The sequence below is a fragment of the Octopus bimaculoides genome, chromosome 2, assembly GCF_001194135.2.
Source record: "Octopus bimaculoides isolate UCB-OBI-ISO-001 chromosome 2, ASM119413v2, whole genome shotgun sequence".
NCBI lineage: Eukaryota > Metazoa > Mollusca > Cephalopoda > Octopoda > Octopodidae > Octopus > Octopus bimaculoides.
This window is the reverse complement of record NC_068982.1, coordinates 129058347-129084490: the sequence shown is the minus strand read 5'-3', so window position 1 is coordinate 129084490 and position 26144 is coordinate 129058347. Positions and strand designations below refer to the sequence as shown.

Here is a 26144-nt window from a genome sequence, read left to right as displayed (position 1 = left end):
AGGTGCATGCAAAGAAAGTTCAATCTATGACTGTCGAAAAACGTTGCTCGTGTGGGCTTCCATAGAGTTATCCGGTTAGTTCTTGGTCGGATAGCTGTTCGAAAATGCTGTAGAGTTAATATCTCACTGTGAAAACTGTGGTGAATATATTCACAGGCAGACTGAGTAAAATTGTGCGGGCGTCTATTTGAGAGGTACCGTTGAGTGGCATTGTGAAATGCTGTCATGAATTCGGAGACTGAAATGTAACTGTGCATTTTACTGCTATTTTCAGCAAGTAGAGGACGCTGTGTAAGAATGAATTGACGTCTCGTGAAACATGTAGGAAATTGCTCAAAAAATTGTTAAGATGAAATAACCGTGAAGTTTTTTGTGTGAAAAACCACAAAGGTCTTAGCAATAAAGAAGTTTTTGGTTATAGACTCTGGAAGTCATTGACAAAAGGAAAAACTTTAACGTAGAAAAAATTTTCTTAGCTTTTCACTTGTGTTTGATGAAAGTGTAGAGGCAATCCTGATGTTGAACGTCGCGAAACATACGAATTCAATGGCTGTTGAAATGAGGTCCGTAGATCTTTTAGCTCAAGGTACCAATTGTAGTATTATTGGTCGCAGTTCAGATTTTCGGCTGCAGTCGTTCTTTATTCGGGGCCACCACTTTGAGGAAATCTCTGGGCTGCGTTTGTTCTTGAGTCGGGTAGCTGTTCGAAATGCCGTATTTACTTATGTCAGCGGCGGCAGTGTAGTATTATTGGTCGGTAGATCAGAATCCGTGGCTGCGATTCATTCTTTTTTTTCGGGGTCACCAATTATAGGAAAGTGGTTATACACCATTAGGTGTACACCCGCTTTCCTATATTAAATTCAAAAGAAACAACGGAACGCAGACTCTGAACTATCAACACAACAATATTTATTTACAGAGGAAATAGGCAGCACTTCGCCCTTTGGTTGCTGAGACGCCGTCAATGATGTTGAGAGGTTATTTGTCTAGCTCCAGAGTTGGAATGTTGGAGACACTGCTTGACACGTCCATGCTCATGGCCGGCCGGCCGAGAAAGAGTATGAAAAGAGCGGGAACGTTTCAGATGTTGAATTCCACGCATGCGTGGATAAGGATGCAGCAATGGCGACTATGCCTTTTTGGCGCCAATATGACGTCACTACAAGATGAAAGTCTTCCGGTATTTTTCTTTCATGTAAATAAATGTCTATGTTAATTTTAAATTTTGCCAGCAAAATCTTATAAAATGACAATGTTCGGATCACATTCGACAATGAGTTTGTTTTTTACAAATCAGTCATGGGCAGCTTGAGACCCGCAAGAGTTTCCGAATACCACGCTTAACGAAAAATTACCTTCACTTCTTTCAGTAATGCGGACCGCCTGATGATGAACCATGTCTCATACGACCCGCTTCTCGAAAAAGACTGCCCATGCCTGTTTTAAATTCTTCTTTTGTCTGTCTCTCAGCTGTAAATTGACTTAGTATTGCCATTCTTGGCTTGTTGCAATGGTTTCGCAGGAGTATAAATTCATTTACATTATCAGTCCAATAGTTTTAGGGCAGATATATATTTTTCACAATAAATTTCATAAAAGTCAGAAATCGTGTATCTTTACTGTAACTTATATTGATAATATAAGTAAATACCAAATAACCGACTAGATAAGTAACGTATTATTGCAGATGTTTCATTTGTTCTTTACTAAAAGATGTTTAGCCTGGTGTAGAATAGATATTATACTATTTAAGAAAGTTACGTAATAGAGTTCGATCTAGAGAAAGTTTGCATCTCATATGGTTTGGAATTCGGAGAGAAATAGATTTTTTTTAAAGAGAACATACGCACACATCTGAATTGGTGTTTGGTGGTTATTGGGACACTGAGATGCAGTCCGTATTGAACTTACTATTCTGGTATAAACATTCACTCAGAAATAAATTTAAAAACATTAGCCCTTTTCTTTTCATAAAATGGATTGCAAATAACATTAACTGGCAAAAATAAACTAAAATGTAATCGTCTTGTTCTTTCCCCCGCAAAATTGGTGGTCTTGAATCTTGCAACGGACTGGCGCCTCATTCAAGGGGAATGTTGTGATCGCGGTCATTTATACATGGGAAGCGGGGAACAAGCCTTATGAGTCTTAAAGCTCAAGAAAAACTACTGAACTTAGGATTTAACTCACTCAGTTGAAATACATCTTCGAAGCCTAACGTAACTTTCCTCAGCCATCAAATCCAATTAGAATATGTATATACACGACTGTGTCCGTGCGCGCGCGAGCGCGTGAATGTGTGTGCGCACGCAGGTGTGTCTGTGTGAAAACACAAGACGCGTACACAGCACAAAAGTTAATTTTTCAAACGCACTCATCATGGCTTCGCAGAAGAAGCTCTTGGTTTTATAACACTACATGCATCAATAATTCTTTCCCAAATCCCCCAATTGGTCTAAATTATTGTATCTATTATACTTCAGCACTAATACGCGCGCACACCCACACACCCACATACCCACGCACACACACATGCGCGCGCGCGCAGTCACATGGCTATGTTTGTAATTATTCATAGTTACAAAATAACTTTGCGAAGAAACTGATAAGAACCCCAATGCCTGCAATAGAGTGAATGTTATCTCAGACCACTTCACATCTCATTGCTAAGGCACTCCTTTAGCAGCAAGAGACCTCCACTACATTCAAATGATACATTAGGAATGGGAATGAGAATGGGACCGCTCCTGTTGTTGTTATCCATTGGCTCTGAGTAATTCTTTGACTGAGCATTTTCAGGGAGTAATTCCCCGGAATTGGTGTCGCTGGTTTCTCGAAATTCAGAATCATTGACACCACTATTCGTTTTCTAAGTGAAAGCAATTTGTGGTTCTTTTGAGAGAGGCGGAACAGTTAGAACTAAAATAGCTGGAGTAAGGAGACAAAGAGAAAGTAAATACTCACGCCATGCAATCTCACACACAAACACATTTATCTATATACATACACTCATAATACACGCATAGGCGCAGGCGTGGCTGTGTGTTAAGAATCTTGGGCAAGTATCGCTTACTGTAACCTCGGGCTGACCAAACCCTTGTGAGTGGATTTGATAGACGGAAACTGAAAGAAGCCCGTCGTAATACATACATATCTGTGTGTGTGTCTTTGTGTCTGTGTTTGTTCCCCACCACCTTTTGACAACTGGTGTTTATGAGTTTACGTCCCTGTAACTTAGCGGTTCGGCAAAACAGATCGATGGAATAAGTATCAGGTTTAAAACAAGGACTGGGGTCGATTCATTCAACTAAAAATTTCTCAAGGCGGTACCCCAGCATGGTCGCAGTCTAATGACCGAAACAAGTAAAAGATCAGACATACATGCATACATACATACATACATACATACATACACGCATGCATGCATACATTCATACAAACATACATTTATTCCTATTAACAAAGGTGCATTGGGCTACCAAACAACTGATTTCCGTAGAATCCTAGAAATGCTTGGGTTTTCCAAAGAACAACGCAAATTGATAAGTATTTTCCACACACAATAGATTAGAGCAGGGGGTCAGGGAACTTTTTGACCAATTACCCAAAGGTATATTTATTTACACCGAAGTTACCTCCTTGATTCGAAAGGACGAAAATAATAGATTCTTTGTATTCAAAAGGTTTATTGAATCTGTTTATATGGAGATATACGTAAATATAAAAAGTAGAAAACTAACTCGATAAAATAAATTAATATCCTCATTATGAAACAAAAGGATTTTTCTAGGAACTTTTTCACTTCAGGTTTTCAAGAAATGACGTTGCTTCATTTGTGTTACAATTGCATCAAAATTGGGGCATTTTGATGCCAGAACAATTTGGATACAGTTTTCGGGGTCCAATCAATTTTGTTAAAGGGTTGAATTGAATAACTACTTAAATCTACTCAAACAAAGCAAAAACACACGTATCTCAAAAAAATAAGGTTAAGGCAGGTAACAAATAATATCTGATTGACCACTAGACAACACCATACCACCCTCTAGAATTTCATTTTTACCCTGGTTCGCCGACCTCTGGATTGGAGGAAGACTGGAAATTTGTAAAACATTTGAGGGCTTCTCCTTTTGAGATTCTTGGGTGAACACATGCATACAACCACATATACATACGGAATACATACACACGCGCACACATAAATTGTAAAGAAACATACACAGTTGTGTTTTATTGTGATACGCACACCCTCGAGTGTAAACATTCATACGCACACATATATACATATATCAATCAAATCTTTTGTTTTTTTGCGGGGGGGGGGGAGACAATAGGGTGTATATGTGAGTGTGACAGTAGCGTAGCTTAAGAGTGAGGAGCGAGAGTGTGTCTGTTCTGGAAGACGCTTTTGTAGGGGTGGCACCTTTCGATCTGCTCTATAAGCTTGTATAGGCGTGGAGACTCGGGATGAGAGGGCAAATTCAAGGTCTCCTTCGGACGGCATACACGCCGCTGGAGTGCAAATGTGAGCTCTGCCGCTTTAAAAGGAACATTTCATGATGTGGTTCACTGTGGTAAAAGGACAAAGGTAGTCGTAGGTAGAATGCTGTTTATCTTAAATCTATTCCAACAAGGATGATTTGCGACTAAATAACAGTTAAAAAGAATTTGGATCCAAGGAGAGTTGCGTCAGTGCAGTCGCTATAACCATTTAGAAATAGCAACCTGATTTCCTTCAAACGACACGTCTTATGCATTGGAAAATGCAGTTCCTTGATATACAAATAATATAACATGTTCATAACTGGAATACCGTTTATCGAAGGTCTACTCGATCAGGCTTGACCTGGGATTAAATGTCAGCAAATAAAAGGATCTCTATATAGTCTCAGTAACATTGATGGAGAGGACGGCTTGAACTGGGCGACGCTTTTGGGCCTTCTGTATAAACCTGTATAAAATTGGGGGTTCGGAAAGGACTGCTCCAGGCAGCACACTCTCAAGCTACGGCGTTGCATAATGGATCGACACGCTAGAATTAGCAGGTAAGACTCTATGAAATCACACACTACTCTGATTTTGCTAAGGCTTTGCCTTATTGTTAAACAAAATGGCAGTTAGCACCGAGAAAAAGCTTTCCTCATCCATGCTCGACCAAAGCTGTCCCAGTGGTATATAACTCTAAATGTTTGGAGCCAATAAAGAATCATCTATGCCAGTGTACTGGATGTGAATTGCAGAAAAGAAGTGTAAAAGTACACGAAATATAAGAAAATGGAGCGAGACTTTAAGCAAAACGATTAAGAATTACTGAAAAGCGAGAAATAACGCCATTTTGACGGGTACAAAGCTAGAATATGTATGTTCAGGAGGAACATAAACATCAATAGATACCACTCTATCTATCTATCTATCTATCTATAATAGGTATGTGTATATATACACATATTGTATGTATGTATGTATGTATGTATGTATGTATGTATGTGTGTGTGTATGTATGTATGTATGCACGTACGTACGTAAATAAACTTCCATAAAAACAAAATAATAACCTCAATTTTTTTTCCTGTATAGAATTTAAAAAAAATGTTTTGATATATTTGTTTCAAATTTTAATAACTAAATTTAATAACCATTTTAATAACCATAACTAAAATTTAACTGCAATAAATAAATAGCACTACCTAAGCAAAATCGGAACTACTCAGAGTTAAAATATTGGATTCAGATGGACCCGTGTCAATTTTTTTTTTTTTTGTTTACCTATTTGTGATTATGAAAGCGAATAAACTAAATCGATCAATCTAAGCAGTCTGATGCAATTCTGGATTGGCCACAAAACGCAGGTCGCTAGTCTGAAAAATGAAAAAAAAAAAAAGGTTCCTCGACTCCACAGACCTCCATGGCCTTTCTTGCCGCTAGAATGCTGGTCGCTTCGCGCGTCATGCGGAGTTGAACCTGATACTCAAGAGGAGCTTGGTCCGGGCATACATCCCTCCATCTTGGAACCATCTGGATTGTCCAGATGTGATGAGAAGAGACCTGACAGCCTCCCCCTGTGCCCCTGGTCGCAAGGCAGATGCCTTGTCTGGGATGTCACAGTTAACGACTTCTTTGCTTCTTGTCACATCCTGGATGCTGGGGTCAGAACGAGATCCACAGCTTCTGCGGCCGAGCGGAACAAAATCCTGAAATACCGCAACCTGTCGGCCAACTACATTTTCCATCCTGTGGCGTTCGAGACGTTTGGTGGGGTCGGACAACTAACTGCGAGATTGCTGTCTTAACTGGCAACTCGCCTTGCAGAGGTAACTGGGCTCGTGAGGGTGCTTGGCTGTTCCAGTGCATCAGCCCCGCCAGCAACCGCGGCAACGTTGCAAGCGTGTTGGCGTATCTCAATAGCCATTAGAAAGGTTTCCCAACTTTTCAACCCAAGGTGGTGAATTGTTTTTTTTTCCTTTTTTCTCTTTTTAATTTTTTCAATTGTGTTTTCTGTTTGGTCCAATTTTCTAGTTTGTTTTTGTAAAACGGTAAACACTGTGAAGGCAATAAAATTTTAGATATATTTTATCGCACCCAATAGAAGGAGAGGCAAAGTCGACATCGGTAGAATTTGAACAACAATATTAACAATAATAGTAATAATAATAATAATTTTTTTTATTTGAGCAGGGGCATCAGATGGGGGAGACATTACAAGGACAGTTTACAAATCGAATGGGGAAGGTAGATGAAGGGAAGAAAGGGAGAGGGGAAAATGAGATAAAAGTATACAATAATAATAATTTTTAAATTTGGCAACAAATTTGTGGGGAAGAAGTGTAGTGATTTTCGATCGATTCTCAAAAAGAGAGACAAAACGAGTTCTGGTGGGGTACAAACTCCGAACGTAACCAAACATCACAAGGTATTTTTAGTCCATTTCTGTACACATGTACCGTTTATTCATTCTTTATTTTTATAAAAAAGTTTTTCACAGGAAGACTGCGTCGAATTGTTCTATTACTCAAGCTGTAATAGTTTCATATTACTCATTAAAATTAAGTCTGTATGAAAACAAAACAAAACGAATGTTCCTATATTATTATGTAATGTAATGTTGACAAGTATTTATTTTTTCTATAAAATCAGTTTTTCGTCTGTGTAACTTGTTTACCATCCTCGTTTGAATGTTTATAAAAAATATAAAAAAAACCTAGATGCTTGCTCGCTGATTCTTGTAGCGACTACTGTTCTCTGATACTAACTTCGCAACTAGTTATTGCGGTATATGTTTCCTATTTTTTGCGTCTTTACCTTATATGGGGTAGGTGGGGCCTACTAGCTTACTAAGATGCGTGGTCTCTTTTACTTTCAATGAGGGATGCTATGTTCGTACGGGTAGAGTTGATTTTTAAAATTATAATTTATTTTACAATATAAGTAAATAGATTTCAATTATTTACCAACTCCCGTACCCTATGTTTTTGTAACAGTTAATTGTCTGAAAGTTTAGTGCGTTTTCATACAACAGCTTACTACCCGAACACCCCTCTATAATATTAAGTTCTGTGCGGTTTCTAATTTCCTATAAAAGCGGTTCCAGCTGAAAGTTAGTTTCAGTTAGTGTGAATTGTTTAGAGCCGTTTAAGTGCCATCAGCTGTTGCTGCATGCATGCCTATTGCAAACGGGTCCTCTGCCCAGTAAGACTGTATCATTATTATAAGTTTGTGGTCTAAGACCACAAAAAAATCAAAACTCCAAAATGTCTGATAGTATATCAGATGTAACTTCAGAAATTACTGATGTATCGGAAATACCTCCCTCCACTACAACAATCAGCACAGTTGCCGTTCAGGCAGGACTATCAAGGGTCGTCCTTGCTATTCTCAGGGTGAGTTGAACGAGTATTCAAAACACGCACGCACACGCACACACAAGCACACACGCAAGCACACACACACTCATACATACATACGCATACATACATACATACATACATACACATACACACGCATACATACAAGTTCAGATAGCTTCTACATTATGCATGGATATTTATAATTATTTGTCATAAAGTTGTGTATATAATTTTCTTAAGCATAATTATAAGTGATTAGTTAAATATCATTCATATTGTCAATAATTTTTTTTTACATAATTTTATATATTTTTTAATCTTTAGCTTTTAATATATCTAATTATTTTTTTTTCCGAAAAAATCGATTTCCCATTAAAAATCAAATTGAGTAGTTTGTGAAGAATTCGTTATTACCTATGAATAATCGTATACTCTAGTTTCATACCTATATTTGGCAGTAGTATCTGCTCTTGGTTTGCTGGAATGCTGCCAAGTGTGCAAAAGGTAGTTCTTGTTGGGTGTAGTAAAGCAACTGATACTGGTTGATTCTATCTCTCAAACATTAAATTTTCTAGAAGAAAAGTTATTTCTCATAGAATTCCTAAGAAGATCCGAAGTTTTTAATCATGAGCATTTTTATTTTCTCTCACTTTCGATAATTGTCAATTCTTACGTATAAAGTATTCTGAAAAAAGAAAAAAGAAAGGAAAAAGAAAACAAAAAAGAAAAAAAAACAAAAAAAGAAAAAGACTCAGAAGATCAATTTGAATTCCGCGTTTTGTCTTTTAGTAATGAATTTTATAAAAAAAAAAAGAAATCTTAGATATTTTAAAGTTAAAATATAAATTATAATTGATATCATAAAAGTAAATATAGATTTTAATTCGTAATTTTGTAAATAAATACTATAATTTAAATTGATAGTACAGCATTTGTGGGATAAACATTGCATATACAATAAAATAGTAAATTAAAATTGTAAATATAGAAAGGCTCATTAAAAATTAATTTCTTTGTAATTTTAATTCTTAAATATTTCCATTATATATATATATTTAGTGTCTATATATCTTATCAATTTATACTTGAATTTTTTTTGTTTTTGTAAACAGTTTATGAATTGCGAATTGTTTGATAGATAAATAGTAGAATATCTGATGTTTTAGATTAAAAACGCAAATATACTATCAATGAAAATATTGTATTTACGATTTTAATTCAAAAATACTTTCATTTTATGTTCAATAATTGTTCTCTTACTAAGTTATATACTAAATTCATTTTGCGAAAAATTATGAAAATGCAGGTAAATTGCTTAAGCAATACATACATACATAATACATACATACATACATGCAAACATACATACATACATACATACATATATTTCGCGCGCGCGCGCACCTCCTTCCCGGCGCACAGAGAAACGATATTTATAGATAAATATTATCTGATAAGTAAATATAAAAATATTTGTTATTCAAGAATTAAATTACGTTCAGTTCCAAAATATATATTTTGGGGTCTTAGAAGAATTTCTTAGTCTCAGTATCAGAGCCCCCTTATCCAGTTGGACCAGCCGGTATTGATCAGGTCTTAGCTTGCATCCCAGTTCTCTCAATCCACTGGTCTACTCTTTTTATCCAGTGGCCTCTGAAGCTTCGGTGTTGGAACGTATAGCCCCCCCCCTCTTCGCTGCTAACACCAAGCCCAGTCAGAACTTTGCAAATTGAAATATTTTTGAAGAATCAAAGTGAAAGTGTTGATGTCTTTCTATTGTATTTAATCGGTAAAAAAAATATAAAATTAGGTACTTTATTCTATCATAGGTCCTCGAATATAATTTACATAAAAAAATCTAATTCAGTGTGAAAGTGGTTTGTAAATATTATTGGTTCAAGTTTAGCTGGTAGACACTAAAATTCCTTCCTCTTTCTCCTCTTACAAACACACACACACACACACGTATGCGCTTACAGTTTGTTTCACTCTCTTAATCCCTCTCTTTCTCTTTCCATCTACATATACGTACTAGACTGAATGGAACTAATTCTCCTCAGATCTCTATATTAAGCCGCCAGCTCAAATTCCCACTAGTGTTGCAATGGGGGTAGGTGAGTAAAGACACCTACACTCTAACCAGGTACTGATGCAACCAACCAGATCGAGCCACTGCTATAACTTTCTTACCTGAAGTAGTGCTGGAGGTCTCTCTCTCTCTCTCTCTCTCTCTCTCTCTCTCTCTCTCTCTCTCTCTCTCTCTCATTTTTCTCTTCTCTTTCCCTCTGTTTCATGAGCCACACGTAAGATCTGTAATTAAAATTAAAACAGCTAGTAAATTTAATCTATCTAAACTTTTTGTTGAGATTTGTGCAGTTGAATTAATTCTCTTCTGTAAATATGAATCGTTATAGGTTTATTAATTAGATTTATAAACCATCAAAGTTTATGGCATCATATTTTCATTTGGAAGTATATTAAAAAAGTTGAAATAAACTTTCATATTCAGAAACTTTTACTTTTTGCTTTGATAAAAAAAATACTGTCTACTAAAATATAGTATTAATATGGTATGCAAGATGAGTTTTATTAAGATTAAAATATATTCATTCATATTTATTAAACACACATACACACACACACACGCATACACACACACACACGCGCGCGCGCGCGCGGACGCACACTAACACATATACATACACAAAACGTAAAGCAAGATTTAAAAAGTCTTGTGGGGTTTTCTTCAATTTGTAGCTGTTCTTGTATTGTTTGAAGTAAATTATTTAAGGACTGGTTGATGTATTTATTATTTCTAATAATTATCAGGGATCTATTCCATCTCAATCACAGATTTTTAATTAATTTTTTTTAGCTAAACAGTTTGAAACTTCAGATACTGCAGAATAAACCGTGTTCTACGTGAGAAATTCGACCAGTATTCGAAGTTTCAAACTGTTTAGTTAACAAAAAAAAAAATTAATTAAAGAATCTGTGATTGAGATGGAATAGATCCATTTAAAAAAATATTTTATAATTTCTTGAAATATATATATATATATATCATATATGTGTATATATGTCTACACACACATATACACATACATATTCACACACACACACACACACACACACACACATACACACACACAGAGTCGTTTAAGTATTCATAAGTTGGAAATAGATGCACTCATATATTTGTCAAAAGAGTGGGTACATTAATCAAAGTGCGCAGTATTATATATCCATTATCACTGATCGGCTGTAATGGATCTATAATACTTTGATATAAGAATTAGTTTAACTATGTGGTAAAAACAGATATTTTTAATCTCTTTAAAACCAGTCTTGCAAATCATATCAATAGTAGGTTTAATTTGTGAAACTCAATGTAAGTAAACATCCACAATCATAGATTGATGATGTTTAATTGGATCTAATCTGTGGTTGGGATGGAATAGATCCTTAAAAAAATTAGTAAGCTATTAAATTTTGACTAAAAATTAAATTTTTAATTTATTCTTTTACAATTACCAAAAACATCTACTTTATCTTGTACATTATTCATTATCGCAATATATATTTTATTATGTACTACGTATGTCATGGGGAATTTTATATATGAGAGATCAAGTCTTTAATGTAACAAAATTCCTGATTTTCTATCATCTTGAAAATATTGGAAAAACGAAATTGTTTCTTTTTTGGCTGTCAATAACTGTCAGCTATCCAGCTACATGCTAAAATGTAAACCTATTATTTCCGTGATTTATTTTTTGTTACATAAGTGTAATGATAAAAACAGAATATGGTTCTAGTTTTGACTTTCTTCCCAGAAATGTTCACCTTTTTTTTTCATTCTTGCCTGAAATTATTGTAGAACTCATCATAGTTACTCTAAGATATCCAACTCTGGTAGATGTTTGCATCTAAGGAGTTTAATATGAAATGGTCTGTTGCACACCAGGATCTGGATCCATTTAATTGAACTGATTGGAACTGGCTTGAATCTGAAGACCTGATTGGCTTCTCCAGGCCCATACAAAATCTTAAATAATTGCAAGCTGAAAAAATGAATGCCAAGCAGTGAATTTAATGTATCAGTACTACTTATTAATAATTTAGTGACTGTAGCTTGGTAGTGGTAGTAGTGGGTAGGCAGTGGTTTATTCTGGGTGTCTTATGAGAGCCGCACTTTTGGTTCTGCTGCATAAACCTATATAGGCGAGTGGGGTGCCCTGGGTGGCACTTGGTCAAGCTATGCTACTACTTAGTGATGTGACCTTGCAAGAGATGAATTACTTTTAATCACTATATTCATACCCCTACTCAGAATACAAACAAAACCATAAGATTGAGGTTTCGATTCCTGGACTGGATACTGTGTTGCATTCTTGAGCAAATCACTATATTTCACGTTGCTCCTGTCCACTCAGCTGACAAAAATGAGTATTTCCTGTGACAGACTGGCGTCCCAACCAGTGGAGAATATATGCACCACAGAAACTGGGGACCAATAAAATGAAAGCAGTACCAGTTGAGCACTGGTGTCAATGCAGTCAGCTAAACCCCTCCCTCAAAATTTCAGGTCCCTGCGCCCTGTAGCTGAAAGGATTATTTTAAAGTACCTATTAAGACTAACAACTGGCATTTACTGTTGGTATGAATCTACACAGAGTCGGATTTAGTGTGAAGATCAATATATACTGCAAATATATGTTCTATATATACTGCAAATATAATGTAAAAATTGTTATTTTCGAATTTTAAAACACGTTTTAGAACAGTGGTTCCCAAAGTGGGCAGTATTACCCCACTAGGGGCAGTGGAAAGTTCCAAGGGGGTGTTGAAGAAAAGTGGGGCGATAATGAGGTAGTGATTCATGTATAAAAAACAACAAAATAATGAGTTCATTAGGTTAAGTTTTATTTGTGAAATACAGTTGCTTTGAATTTGCTTTAGAAAGAGGCCTATGTTTGTGATGGTTAGTTGGGGTGGAGGCACTAGGAATGTGGCCTGGGCGTCAAGGGCGCAGCAGCCCGAAAAAGTTTGGGAACCATTGTTATAGAATAAGAAGTAAGCATTTATTGATGGTGTGACTCTGTATGGAGAATAGGGTTAAATTTATTGTGAAGGTCAAGTTGACTGAGGCATCACAAAATAATGAATATTCTGTGTAGGTGTAGACATAGCTGTATGGATAGGTGCAAGCATGGCTACATAGTAAGAAGTTTGCTTCTCATTAACATGGCTCCAGGTTCAGTCCCACTGCATGACACCTTAGGCAAGTGTCTTCTACTACAGCCTTGAGTTGACCAATGCATAGTGAGTGGATTTGATTGACAGAAACTGAAGCTCATTGCATATATGTATGTCTATGAGTGTGTATCTATGTTTGTCCCCCACTACCACTTGACAACTGGTGTTAGTGTATCCACATCCCTGTGACTTAGCAGTTCGGCAAAATAGATCAATAGAATAAGTACCAGGCTTAAAGAAATAAAAAGTACTGGGGTTGATTCAATTGACTAAAATTCTTCAAACTATGCCTTCCATACGGGCCTCACATAGGCAGCTGTCAGCATATGATCCAGCTGGATCCCAAAGCAAGGCCAACTGGGGCTGTGTTACTATAAGTATAATATATACTATACAGAGTTGGACAAAAGTCACCCGACAGTAAATCAAAATTCCATAAATACTTAATATTCAATTTCATTTATTCATTCCAATTATGAATGTTTAATAATTGAATGCTGTGAGTTAAAATCACCATCTTTTTTTTTCAACATTTGTCTATTTATTAGTGAAGTCTCATATAAAATAATTTTCCTGTTTTAATCTTGGAATTAAATGGGTTTTGATTTACTGTCAGGTGACTTTTGGCCAACCCTGTATATACTCATAGTTTGATCACCATATATACTTGTAGTTTATATATAACTACTATATATGCTTGTTTAGTCTCCATATTTTGTGTTTACTACTCTATTATTATGCACTATATTGCATCAGATACCATTCTAATAATTTAAACTTTTATATTATATCAAAACACATTTTGTAGCATAGCTAGAGTGTGTGCCACTCAGAGTTGCCCTCAAGTTTACTTCCTCCCACCTCCACCTCCATACAGACTCATACAGCAGGCCCCAAAGTGCATCCCCATAAAAGCACTGCTCTGGATGGATTTCTTTACCTTACCCACTCTAGCTGTGTTACTGAACAAGTCCTTATGTAAATAAACGTTTTAGATAGTTTCTTTGTCTTATTGTTTCATTCAAAAGAAAGTTTACAGGAAAATTTTAAAATTGAGCATTTTCTGATTGGAAGTGTTAAATATATAACAGTTTCCATTATTCAGGTTTCACCATTTATTTGCATTTGTATTTATCTCTATATGCTGCCCACACATACTATCCCTCCTCTTTCCAAACCATAGTTACTGTCTAAAATAAAGGCCCCCTGCTTTATGGTCGATACAGTTGGGCACAAATCTCATCACAAGTTTTGCTGTCAGAATATAAAGGGCTGGAGAAATACCATGAGGCATTTTGTCCAAACCTTTAACAGTTCCTCCTATCCATCTCCCTGTTTTTGGATGTTTTATTGATTTCCAAAAAGATGAAAGGTAAAGTAGACCATGACAGGATTTGAACTTAGAATGCAGGGAATTGGAATAAATATTTCAAGTTATTTTATCCAACCCCCAACAACCCTGTCAACTTGTTGCTTTAAAAGTGACAAGCAGCCTGGTAGAGAGAGAGAGAGAGAGAGAGATAGAGTATGTCATTTATGAGATTATGATTGGCAATGAGAGAACTTTGACAAACTTTGCAGATTGATTCATTGACTAAACGATTAACCAAACAATCAATTAGTTAATTGGCTAAATGCTAATGTATTAACTAATAAAAGAAGTGAACTAGAACCAGTGTGTGTGTTTAATTTTGGTGTAATTACCCTCCTGAGATACAACAAGTCTGTTTCAACATACAAGTTCACATCAAGAATCTTGCAAACAATATACAAAAATCAAGTTTTCAGTTTAAAATTAAATTCTATTTATGCAAGTTAAAAATAAGAATAAAGTTTGTTGCGAAAACATTCACAATCATTTTTTTTTTTCATTTCTATATATTTATGTTGGCGATTTGTCACTACAATATATTTTGAAAAGGATTCTTCACATTTTATTTGAGAGAATTGTATACTTAACATTTTATGAACTAACAATGTTATTATTAATAGTGAGTAATCCAAATCGGTTGGAGTGGGTGGGGGGGTGTTTTTTTTTATCACATTCATGAAATATTTTGTTTCTACTCAACTTGCTACAAATGTACAGAATGCTTTGATGTCTTGTTGCCGAGTTAACTACATATTGCAATTTGAATATTATTTAAATGATATTTTGTTTAAAATTGATAATTAAATTCACAAAGTCAGTTTGGATTTATTTTGTTATTTATTATAAAGGCAGGCATTAATCTCAGACAAAAATTTGGTTAAAAAAAAAAAGTATGGAATGTTAAGAAGCTTAGTAAAGTCTTTCGAAAACTATGGGAGGTAATTCTTCTCTAAATAGCAGCTCTTATTTCCCATTGAAATCAAATGCTAGAGAAATTATTAAAAAAAAAAAAATTATTTCAATATTATTTTATGACATAAGCAAAATATTTATATTTGATTTTTAAAATTTTGTAGAGTGGAGACTGGATACAAGTTCGAGTGCACCAAATGGAGCCAGATATCATGGATATTGGATCCAACTTCGAAGAAGCTCAAAGACTCCATCAAGAGCATATTGCCCTCCTTAGTCAGTTGCAGGTAAGACTAATATTTTTATTTTTATACTGGGAACTATTGATATTTTGGTAACAGCAATAAATTTTAGCTCACTAAAATATGAAAACTAGTTGACATTATTATTGAATTGTTTAAGGTGGCAAGCTGGCCGAATTGTTAGCATGGCAGACGAAATGCTTAGTGACATTTTGTCTGACTTTACATTCTGAGTTCGAATTTCATTGAAGTTAACTTTGCCTTTTGTCCTTTTGAAGTTGATAAAATAAATATCAGTTGAGCCCTAGGATTGATGTAATCAACATCTCCCACCTCTCAAAACCTGCTGGCCTCATGCTAAAATTTGAAACCACCCTGATTGTACTGTTATCAAATTGAAGGAGAAAGTTACTGTTTCATATTGAAGATAATAGATTTAGTATCTTTAATTTGGAATAGTCGCTATAGCAATTAAATAATACAAGAAAGAATTGGGTTAATTAAAAATGCATGGCTGTGTTGATTTTATGTGATTGAGAAAAAAAATAATTTCTGAATTATTTAATCCCTTCCATACCAGTCTGCCTAAGACTAGCTTTGGTTTTTTGATACAAAATCATTAATTTCAAAATTTTCATGTACCAAATTTAAACTGTTTTGTTTGTTTGTGTTCCAAACATAAAATCAGAATTGAAAATAAGTTAAAGAATTTCTCTAAATTCTTGAATATTTTTCAAAATTAATTGCAATGCATGCTCTGTTATTTCATAAAAAAAACAAACAAAAGATGTGAATTACACTTTGAAAATTCTGACATAAGTTTAATTTTCTTTACAAATAATTAGAAAAGTTTGTTTTAATTTTTTTTCCTTGTATTATAAATGAGTAAGTTTGTTAATTGATTAAATTCTTGTTATTTAATAAACCTCAAGAAAATATTTTTCGTAATATATTCACAGTAGTGAAAAGAGAAACAAAAATATTTATCAGGACTGTTATCAGTGCAGCTCTTTATATCATTCCATATGTTATTTGTATTCTAATTATAACAACTGTTACTAAAGGAAAGGGTGGTAACTTGAGTCATTGAAGTAGATTTCCTGTTATGGTAAAGATGTATCAGCCTACATTCTTAAGCAGTGAAGAGTTTCTGATTGTGTTTCATATTAAATATACCACTTATTTATATTACTGGGTAGGCAGGTTCTGTAGTATGATAACTTGCTAGTGAATTAAGACAGTTAATGTAAGAAATCTACCTTCTTGTTTTACACCCATTATAATTCCAATGATTTAGACGTGTTAGAAGCCATTATTTGCATCAACACTGAAGTAGAATTATTCTGACTTTTCTATGATACATCATAGCTATTGTTTGATATGTAAGACAGGGGACAAAGATTGGTTTCAATTCTCTTTTGGAACTGTTAGTGTTTTGACATAAGCTTCAGGAAAATGCTTCAGAATTACATTTTTTCCTCTTAGAATTATTAAAGTGTAATGTTTATCTGGAATATCCTTATGTAATTAGTGAATGGTTGCTATACAAAAGCAAAAGTACTCTATCGTTTTAACAAATAGATGAAAACAGTCATAGGAAAAGTTTTTTTTATTAAAATACATTACATAAAGTTATATATATTTTTATGATATGCAAATTTATTATTAAAAATTCTGTTAGTTTATTTTTTTAATATATATTCTACATAAATAGTGCATCTTTTGTGTTAGTTTTGTGGGAGTTGTCTAATATAATTTACATTTAAATTTTATCATGGTAGTTCTTCAGCTTGTCAACAAACAAACAAACAGGTAAAGATAGTAACTGAAGTCTACCCCTGGCTCTATGATACAAACTACTTATTTTATAGTGATCCAAATTTCATATTAATTTATTTTCCAAACACCAACTTAATAATGACAAAGTTATTTTACTAAAAAATCCATCATCATTTTCAAAACTGACCAAAACACAGGCAGTGTATTTCAACAGAAAGATGGTTATAGAAGAGTTAAGAAATTAAAATTAGATGCTTCTTTTATTTCCTCATCAAAGTGTCAGGAAAGGTGCCTTTGACCTTTGTAGAGTGCCTGACCTCAGAATAGGGAGATTGGAGTGTTCACTGTTCAATTTGAACAACTGTAGGTCAATATCTGTATGAAAAATAAATCTATGATTTACAGATGCAGTTCTGAGCAGGAATTGGTAATTCATAATATTTTAATGTAAATCAGTCCAAATATGATTTTGTCTTTCATCCCTAATTGGATGATATACTATAAAGATAGTACAACTGAGGGAGTTCTATTGACCCCTATATCCTCCCTAATCACTAGGTCATGCACCTTCACTATATTTGTTATATATTGCATGTATTTGTAATATATTTGAGGTAGGACATTTATATTTTCACTGTCTATCTAACAAAATAGATTCTAAATTCATTATTATTTCTGACTTGTGAAGTTCTGCATTCAAAACCTGCCAGGGTCAACTTTTCCTTTATTCCTTGAGGGTTGCTAAAATAAAGTACCAGTCATGAACTGGGGTTGATTTAATCAACTAACCCCTCTCCCCAAATTTGTGGCCTTGTGCTTGTACTAGAAATGACTGTTTCTCATTGGGTTAAATATAATTATCAAAGAAAGTTATTTTATTTTTTTTTTAAATTCTCAATCGCAGAATAATGCTAGGATAAACTACCCCTATTTTGCAGAGAAAAGTGTAGGTGGCTAGCTTCCACAGCTAGCCACCTACACTTTTCTCTGCAAAATAGGAGTAGTTTATCCTGTTCAGGCTAAGCATTATTCTGCGATTGAGAATTAAAAAAAAAAAAAAATCACTTCTTTAACTTTCTAAAGACATCTCAATGCTTCGAAAAGCAAACTTCGTTTGTTTATTTACGTTTGTCGTAATTTGAATTTATAATTATCAAAGTTTGGTTAGTATTATCAGATTCAGGTTTTTGGTTCTTGTGATTTGATTAGCATTATGAAGCAGTTATTTCTATGAAGAACAAAATTTTAGACATGTTTGTGAATTCTAGAATTATAAATATAATTATGAAATGTGTTCATCTTTAAATTTGTTTTCTTGGATAAAGATTACAAATTTTAATTAACATGATAAATCATGATGCATTTTAAAGATTTGCACCCCACTTGCATAGTAAGGTTTCACTTATCTAATTAATTATTCAATGAGTTTAAAAGTTTTGATGAGCTGAAATTATTATTACTCTATGGGTGCTTAAAAACTAACAAGTATGAAAATGAAGGGAGATAACTCCAATAAAATAATGAAAGTGAATCCACTCTTGGAAAAAGGTATGAGTGGCTGAGAAAATGGTAAGAAAAATAGAAGAAATATGAGAAAAAGAGGGAGGGGAGGGGAGAAATGGGAGAGTAGAAATATGAGAAAGAAAGAAGTGAAGGGAGAAGGAAGCGAGAAAAAAGATGTGAAAGGGATTAGAAAATGGAATGTGAAATAAAGAAAATATGTTAAGAGAATGAGACAGAAAAATGTTAATGGAAGAGAGAGGGAGTGTAAAAGGGATAAGAAAAAGATAAATGGGAAAAATGTGTGAGAGAGAGAAAGTGAGGAAAGGGAGAAAGAGGATGATGAGGTAGTGAGAAAAATACAAACATGTTAAAAAGCAATAAAGAGATACAGAGAGAGAGAGAGAGGAAGTGGGAGAAAAATGGGATCTTTTTTAAAACGGGGGCCACATTTTTCATTAATGTTTTACGTAGTGTTTTTGGTACCGAAAGACTTTCAAACTTCGTATACTTATCTATTTTGTGTTATAGAACAGAAAAATATTTTTGTATTCGAATTTATTTCATGTAAAAAATTGTCTTATTTCGATAATTTCAACCAATCACTGACGTCCATTCAGCCGATATACATTAAGTGCCGATTACATAAACAAACGATTCTTCGTTTTATTTGCTTTTTTCATTTTAAATTTGCTTTAACCCTAACCCTAACCCTAACTCTAACCCTAACCCTAACCCTAGGGTTAGGGTTAGGGTTAGAGTTAGGGTTAGGGTTATGGTTAATTGTTTCAGAATCGTTTGTTTATGTAGTCGGCGCTTAATGTATATCGGCTGAATGGACGTCAGTGATTGGTTGAAATTACAGAAATACGACAACTTTAACATGGAATAATTTATGGATTTCTTTTTTTTTTAAGAAGACTAAGAGAAAAAGATGTTTTATATGACACATTCTACCAGTGTTCCAAGTTTCAAAGTGTTTCGTTAATGAAAAATGTGGCCCCCGTTTTAAAAAAGATCCGAAAAATGTAATTGGTTGAAAGAGAAAGAGTGGGTAAGAAAGAGAAAGAGGTAAACGGTTAAGACAATTAGATAAGGAGACAGGTAGAGAGATTGACTGATAAAGAGATAGATAGATAGATAGATAGATAGACTGATAAAGTGATAGATAGATAGATACACAGGGAGAGAAATACATAGAGAGAGAGAGAGAGAGAGAGAGAGAGAGAGAAATCGATGGAGGAAGGAGGGGGGATTTTGGAAGATTTTACACTTTATATAGTCTTGTTAGTGGAGATCATTTCTAAAGGGCTACACAATTATTCATAAAGGCAAAGCACTGTTACACTAAAAATAGGAATTAGAGTTCAAAGGTCAAAGTTTCTTACTCTTGAAATGTCTTTTAGAGATGCTTATGTTGGGGAAATATATGAGCAGAAGATGAATTCCAGAAGGTTCAATTTATTTGCAAGAGATGTAAGACTGTTGGGTGACTTGCATATGATATTCCATGATGTATTTCCAACAATATGAGTCCTTTCTTCACAGTTTTAATCAAATGTAGCTACTCTTGACCTTCAGAAGCACTTTTGCTGGCTTAAAATTGTTGAAGTGTGGTATAAACTATTCATATTGGTTTTTAGTTGTCAGGACATTGAAGCCTTAAAAAATTCTGCTGATGGACACTGATAGAATTTTATGTGATGTTGGTATTCTAGAGTAAAGTGTGTGATTGCTAGACAGATGATGGGTAACCCCACTTTAGAGTTAGGGAAATGAAAAACAGTTTGATATAGATGAGAAACATGCAGGGTGTTCATAAATTATCTTTACAATTTCCACAGTTTTATTGTAAAAGTTGTAAAGATAATTTATGGACACCATGTGTATACACACGCACACACATACACACTTATGCATCCACACACACACACACATACTCGCGCAAACAATGTTTTGAGTAGTTATCAGTAATAGCATTCATGAAGGTAATCTTTAACTCTCTAGAAGGCTCAATTGAAGAAGGTAACAGCTTCTATTACTTCAGTGACCCAACCAGGGCCATTTTAACAACACACTGGGCATAACAACACACTGGGCCCCCTACACACAATTACACTCTACATAGATTAGTAAAGAAGAGGTGAGTGTGCATGAGTTGTCAGTGATTAGTTAGGATGGAGTGAAAAAAGATTAGGGGATCTCTACAACCAAAGATTTCTCTCCCTGAGTGAAGAGCATCTTGTATGACACATGTACAAAGTGTGACATTGCATGTGTTACAAGTCTCTGAATGCAGAGACTTAAATGTTATTGAAGTGCAGTAAGCAGTGTTATGAAATTTGTCATTGTTTATGTCCCATATGCAGACTGATGACATCAGGCTGAATCTTTTTCAAATATGTTAAGAGGTATATTTATACTTTAAGCACCATCTCTTGAAACTGCCCTCACACATACCAATGTATTACAATAGGTAGCAAGGGTTCCATGAGATGTTGATAGCATACTACAGACGATCACTAGAGTTCTGCAAGAATTTACTAGGGTTTCGGGGAAGGTCAGTTGGGGGTCTGAAAAACAAAAACAAAAACAAATAGGTTAATTATGTGAAAATACATTTTTGAGTCATATTTGTGTTTATGTTTTTACTAAAATTAGCTTATGTTCATAATAAATGGACACTGAATTCCCTAAGGTAGGGAAATCCTGGCCACCATAGCTACTAAGGAAACCTTACTGGAAAAATGACCATTTCGCAGGAAATTGAGAGATTTAGTCTTAAACAAGATCTTGGTTCAGATGAAATATCTTTGGGTTTGATGCGAAACCTTTCAAAGAGAGTTTAATGATTTAGTCATTCTCTAATGAAATTTAACTTTCTGAAAAACAATTGATAAAGTTATGTAATAATTTATATCTAGGGGTTCCTTGAAATGTGGAATATACATAGAGTCCACGAAGAATAGAAATGTTAGGAAGCACACATCAAGGCATTTGTATATCTTCTGGTGTTAATAGTGTAGGTTGTGAGTCCCTACTATCATTCTATACTCACTATCACTTGCTTTACATTAATGTACATACTACCCTTCCTCCCCCACTACATGGAACCTATTTTTTTCTGTGAATTCTCTGGTAACCACTGTCAGGCTAGTTACATTGTCTGATACCACACCCTTATATAGTATATCCTTAGTGTATCATATTCCCATTCACAAACAACTCTTTCCAGCTGTTATGCACAGAGATACTTGAGCTATACTTAAGAGTATGATATCAGAGAATGTGACTAGTATATTTATTTATTTATTTATTACGACTATATTTAAAAAAAGCAGGGGTCTTGGTGACATTATCATGGAAAGGAGAGTAGAGGGTAGTAGGTCAAGTGGCAGGCAAAGAATGCAATGGATTGACAGTATCACAAGCTGGTTAGACAAAAGTGGTAAGGCAGCTGGAGTACTTGCACTTAATCAAGACAATCTTTGTTGTATTGTCATCAATGAGCTGCAGGCATATGGTACATGATGACAATATATATATATGCACCTATATACATATGTGTGTGTGTATAATTATGTCCATATGTGTGTGTGTATATGTGTATGTGTATGTGTGTGTATATATATGTATACATACACATGCATATGTATGTTTATGTATACATGTTTGAGTATCAACTATATATATATATATATATGTATATCATCATCATCATCATCATTTAACATCCACTTTCCATGCTAGCATGGGTTGAACGATTTGACTGAGTACTGGTGAACCAGATGGCTACACCAGGCTCCAATCTGATTTGGCAGAGTTTCTACAGCTGGATGCCCTTCCTAATGTCAACCACTCCGAGAGTGTAGTGGGTGCTTTTACGTGCCACCGGCATGAGGGCCAGTCACGCAGTACTGGCAACGGCCACGCTCAAAATGGTGGTTTTTATGTGTCACCTGCACAGGAGCCAATCTAGCGGCACTGGCAACAACAATCCCCTTTTGCATGCTAGCTTAGATCAGACAGGATTCATTGTCAGCCATCCTCTGTTTCTAAGCTTACCAGTACTTTCTCACTATCAGACATGTTTGTCATGGAAGGTTGGAAATGAACACCGTTTGTTGACAACTATTCATATTACTGCTATGCTTATGTGATACATGGGTTCTGTATCATTATCAATGCAAAATACTTGTGATATTTTTACAAGATATGTCCAGCAATTGGAAATCTTTTTGTCATGAGACAAAAATACTGGTAAAAGTTGGGCTTTTTCAGTATGAAAGGTCATCCAGTACCACATGCTGTAGGTTAGCCATGCCATCCATTTTGTTGATATCAGGTTTCCAAAGCAATTATTTTATGGAAAATTAGTTCTCAGAAAGTGTCTCTAGAGATGTCACAAAAAAAATGTTTATTATATATAAGCACTAGCAGTGTGCATTGGGAACATCTTACACTGAACAGAAAATGCAAGATTTTAAAGCTCTACATGGTAAAGCATTCAGAGAGATAATCTCACTTGTGCAGTCTGTGGTTGCATAATACTTGCAAAAACTTACATTTGTCATCCATAAAAAGCCTTATATCAGGAGACAAGAAAATGGTTCCAACAATACCAGTAGAGCACTGCTGCCCTTTATGTCCAAAGATGTGCTTCTTTGCTGCTGGACTGAAATTCCATTTTGGATAAATGCAGGAAGATAAGGCTGTTGTTGGTTTGGTTCGTGGACCAAATTCTGTGCTGCATTTGTAACAAAACATTTAGAACAGAATCAGAGCTGGGTAATCATCTGAGGGCCCATGGTAGAAATGTTATCAAACTTGTTACAATTTATGGTGAAGGAAAACATTCTAGCTTTTCAATTCATAACTGAGACAAGAGTGAAAACTTGTCTCACATGAAGTCAATGTTATAATGCATTAGTGTTCACCCAGAAATTGCATGATAGTGATTATGACTACCTTTAAAGCACCAGAAATGGTTTGAAAGAGCTGTCATGTCTCTCTATGAATAGTTTCTTAGTAAATGTTAGTATTTATGTTCTCTCAGGAATGATTTGTAAAGAAGGGAAATGATTACCTCAGTGGTTTGTATTGCTATCTCTGAAATATAGGACAGATATTACATTTCTTGATTTACATCCTTCTTTATTCTTCTTGCAGAGTCTATTGTTTTCTTCCTTGATACATGAGATATTCTCAGATAATTCACTACTTATTATGGCTTGGATGTTATATGGGGCATAGTTATCTATTCATTAATTGACATTTTTAAGATTCTGAGAGATATTTCTTATTAGCTATTTAGTTATATACATAGGGTGTTTAAACAATTTATTAATATAGTGGAGTGACTCGTTGAGCTTCCTTAAGAGCTAATAGTGGTTGTTCTCTAGGTTTAAGGTTACTTCCAGAAAGTTAACTATGTTCAGGTTAGATTCAATCGTTATCATAAAATCTAGTTCACTAAAGAATTTTGTGGAAGTCCTTGGCAAAGTCTATTTTGTTAAGCAAGCTGTTGGTTACTCTCATGAGCCTATCATCTCAATATGGACTGTTCCCTCACTAGCACTGGCTTGCACTCCTACTGATATTGCATGGAGTATTCCTTGATCCATAATGAATCATCTTTGACTTCTATTTTTCTGATATAGAAGATATTGCCTACTACATTTACTTTTTTTGTAATTGCATTAGTTAATCTAATGGCTTCCTTGAGTAAGTGCTGGGTAATGGATGCTTTGTAGTTATCAATATCAAACTGTTTAAATTTAGTATTTAACTTATTGATTCTAGCCCAGAACTATTCAGTTGCTTGAAAACTGATCCAGAGGCTATGTTGAGCTTGGAGTTTAATGCTAGCAATCAACTTAGCTTCAATTTCTTTTACTAATCCTATTTATATCCTACTCATATCTAACTCAGCAGGTATATCAACACTAATTGTTGGATTTTAATATTTATATATGTATGTGTATTCATATATATATATGTATATATGTGGATAATTGTTGGATTTTAATATGTGTATATGTGGGAGGGTGGTGAGCTGGCAGAATTGTTAGCATGCTGGGCAAAATCCTTAGTGGCATTTCATCAGTCTTTATGTTCTGAGTTCAAATTTCACTGTGGTCGACTTTGCCTTTCATCTTTTTGGGGTTGATAAAATAATACCAGTTGAATACTGAGATCAATACAATCGACTAATGCCTTCCCTGTAATTGCTGGCCTTGTGCAAAAATTTGAAATCAATATGTATGTGTGTGTGTATTCATATATATGAATGTATGAAATGTCAACAGTATGTGTATGTATATATACACACAGACATATATGCATGAATATGCATACACATGCACACGCATACACATACACTCACATATACTTATTCATATAACATATTTGCTGGTATGCAAACACATTTACAAGCATACATATTCTCATGAATACATACAAACATATATGTAAATACACACACAAACCAACCTAAAAAGGGGGGAAGTAGGAGGATGGGGTTGCACAATGGTTGCACAAGCAACCATTATAACATACACACGAACATTCATACCTCAAACATGCATCCATGTGCATACATCAATGCACTCTGAAACACTGTTGTAAGTTAGCCCAGTTTGCAAGGTCATTACATAAAACAACATATAATCAAAATTATATTGCTGTTGAAATACACTGCTGTTGTTTCAATTAATTTTGAAAATGATAAAAATATTTTCTTTGATATTTCTTAAATTGATGAATTCCATTAATTAATTTAATTAATACTTTAAAGTTTCCTATTGCATTTTCTTTCTTTTTTTTTTGTTTAGGCTAAGGAGGGGGAAATCAAGCAATTACTAGCAAAAGCTGATACAAATGTCACCGAAAGAGGAGAATCCCAACGTGATGTCTGTGCTGCTATGGCAGAGACTCTAGGGGAGGCCTGGAAGGATCTTAACGCCAAACTTGAATTCCGTGGGAAACTTCTGGAACAGAGTGTGGCTTTTCATTCAAATGCTAATGAGGTGAGTTGAAGTTATTTTTCACTTTTGAAATTTAATTTGTTAGTGTAAAATACTACCAAAGCTAACCATTACGACCTTTTGACCAGAATGCCCTTGACATACATATGTATGTGTGTGTGTGTGTGTGTGTGTGTGTGTGTGTGTGTGTATATATATATATATATATATACACACACACACACACACACACACACACACACACACA

General features: G+C 34.6%; 1 protein-coding gene across 1 annotated transcript in view; it reads left to right on the top strand.

Annotated features, from left to right (window-relative positions):
• LOC106879224 (SEC14 domain and spectrin repeat-containing protein 1-B) overlaps nucleotides 1–26144 on the top strand; it is a 99820-nt gene that overhangs the window by 66132 nt on the left and 7544 nt on the right. Inside the window, exons 18-19 of the mRNA XM_014928703.2 lie at nucleotides 15555–15677; nucleotides 25745–25939. Coding sequence (XP_014784189.2) covers nucleotides 15555–15677; nucleotides 25745–25939 — 318 coding nt within the window. The remainder of the gene's footprint in view (nucleotides 1–15554; nucleotides 15678–25744; nucleotides 25940–26144) is intronic.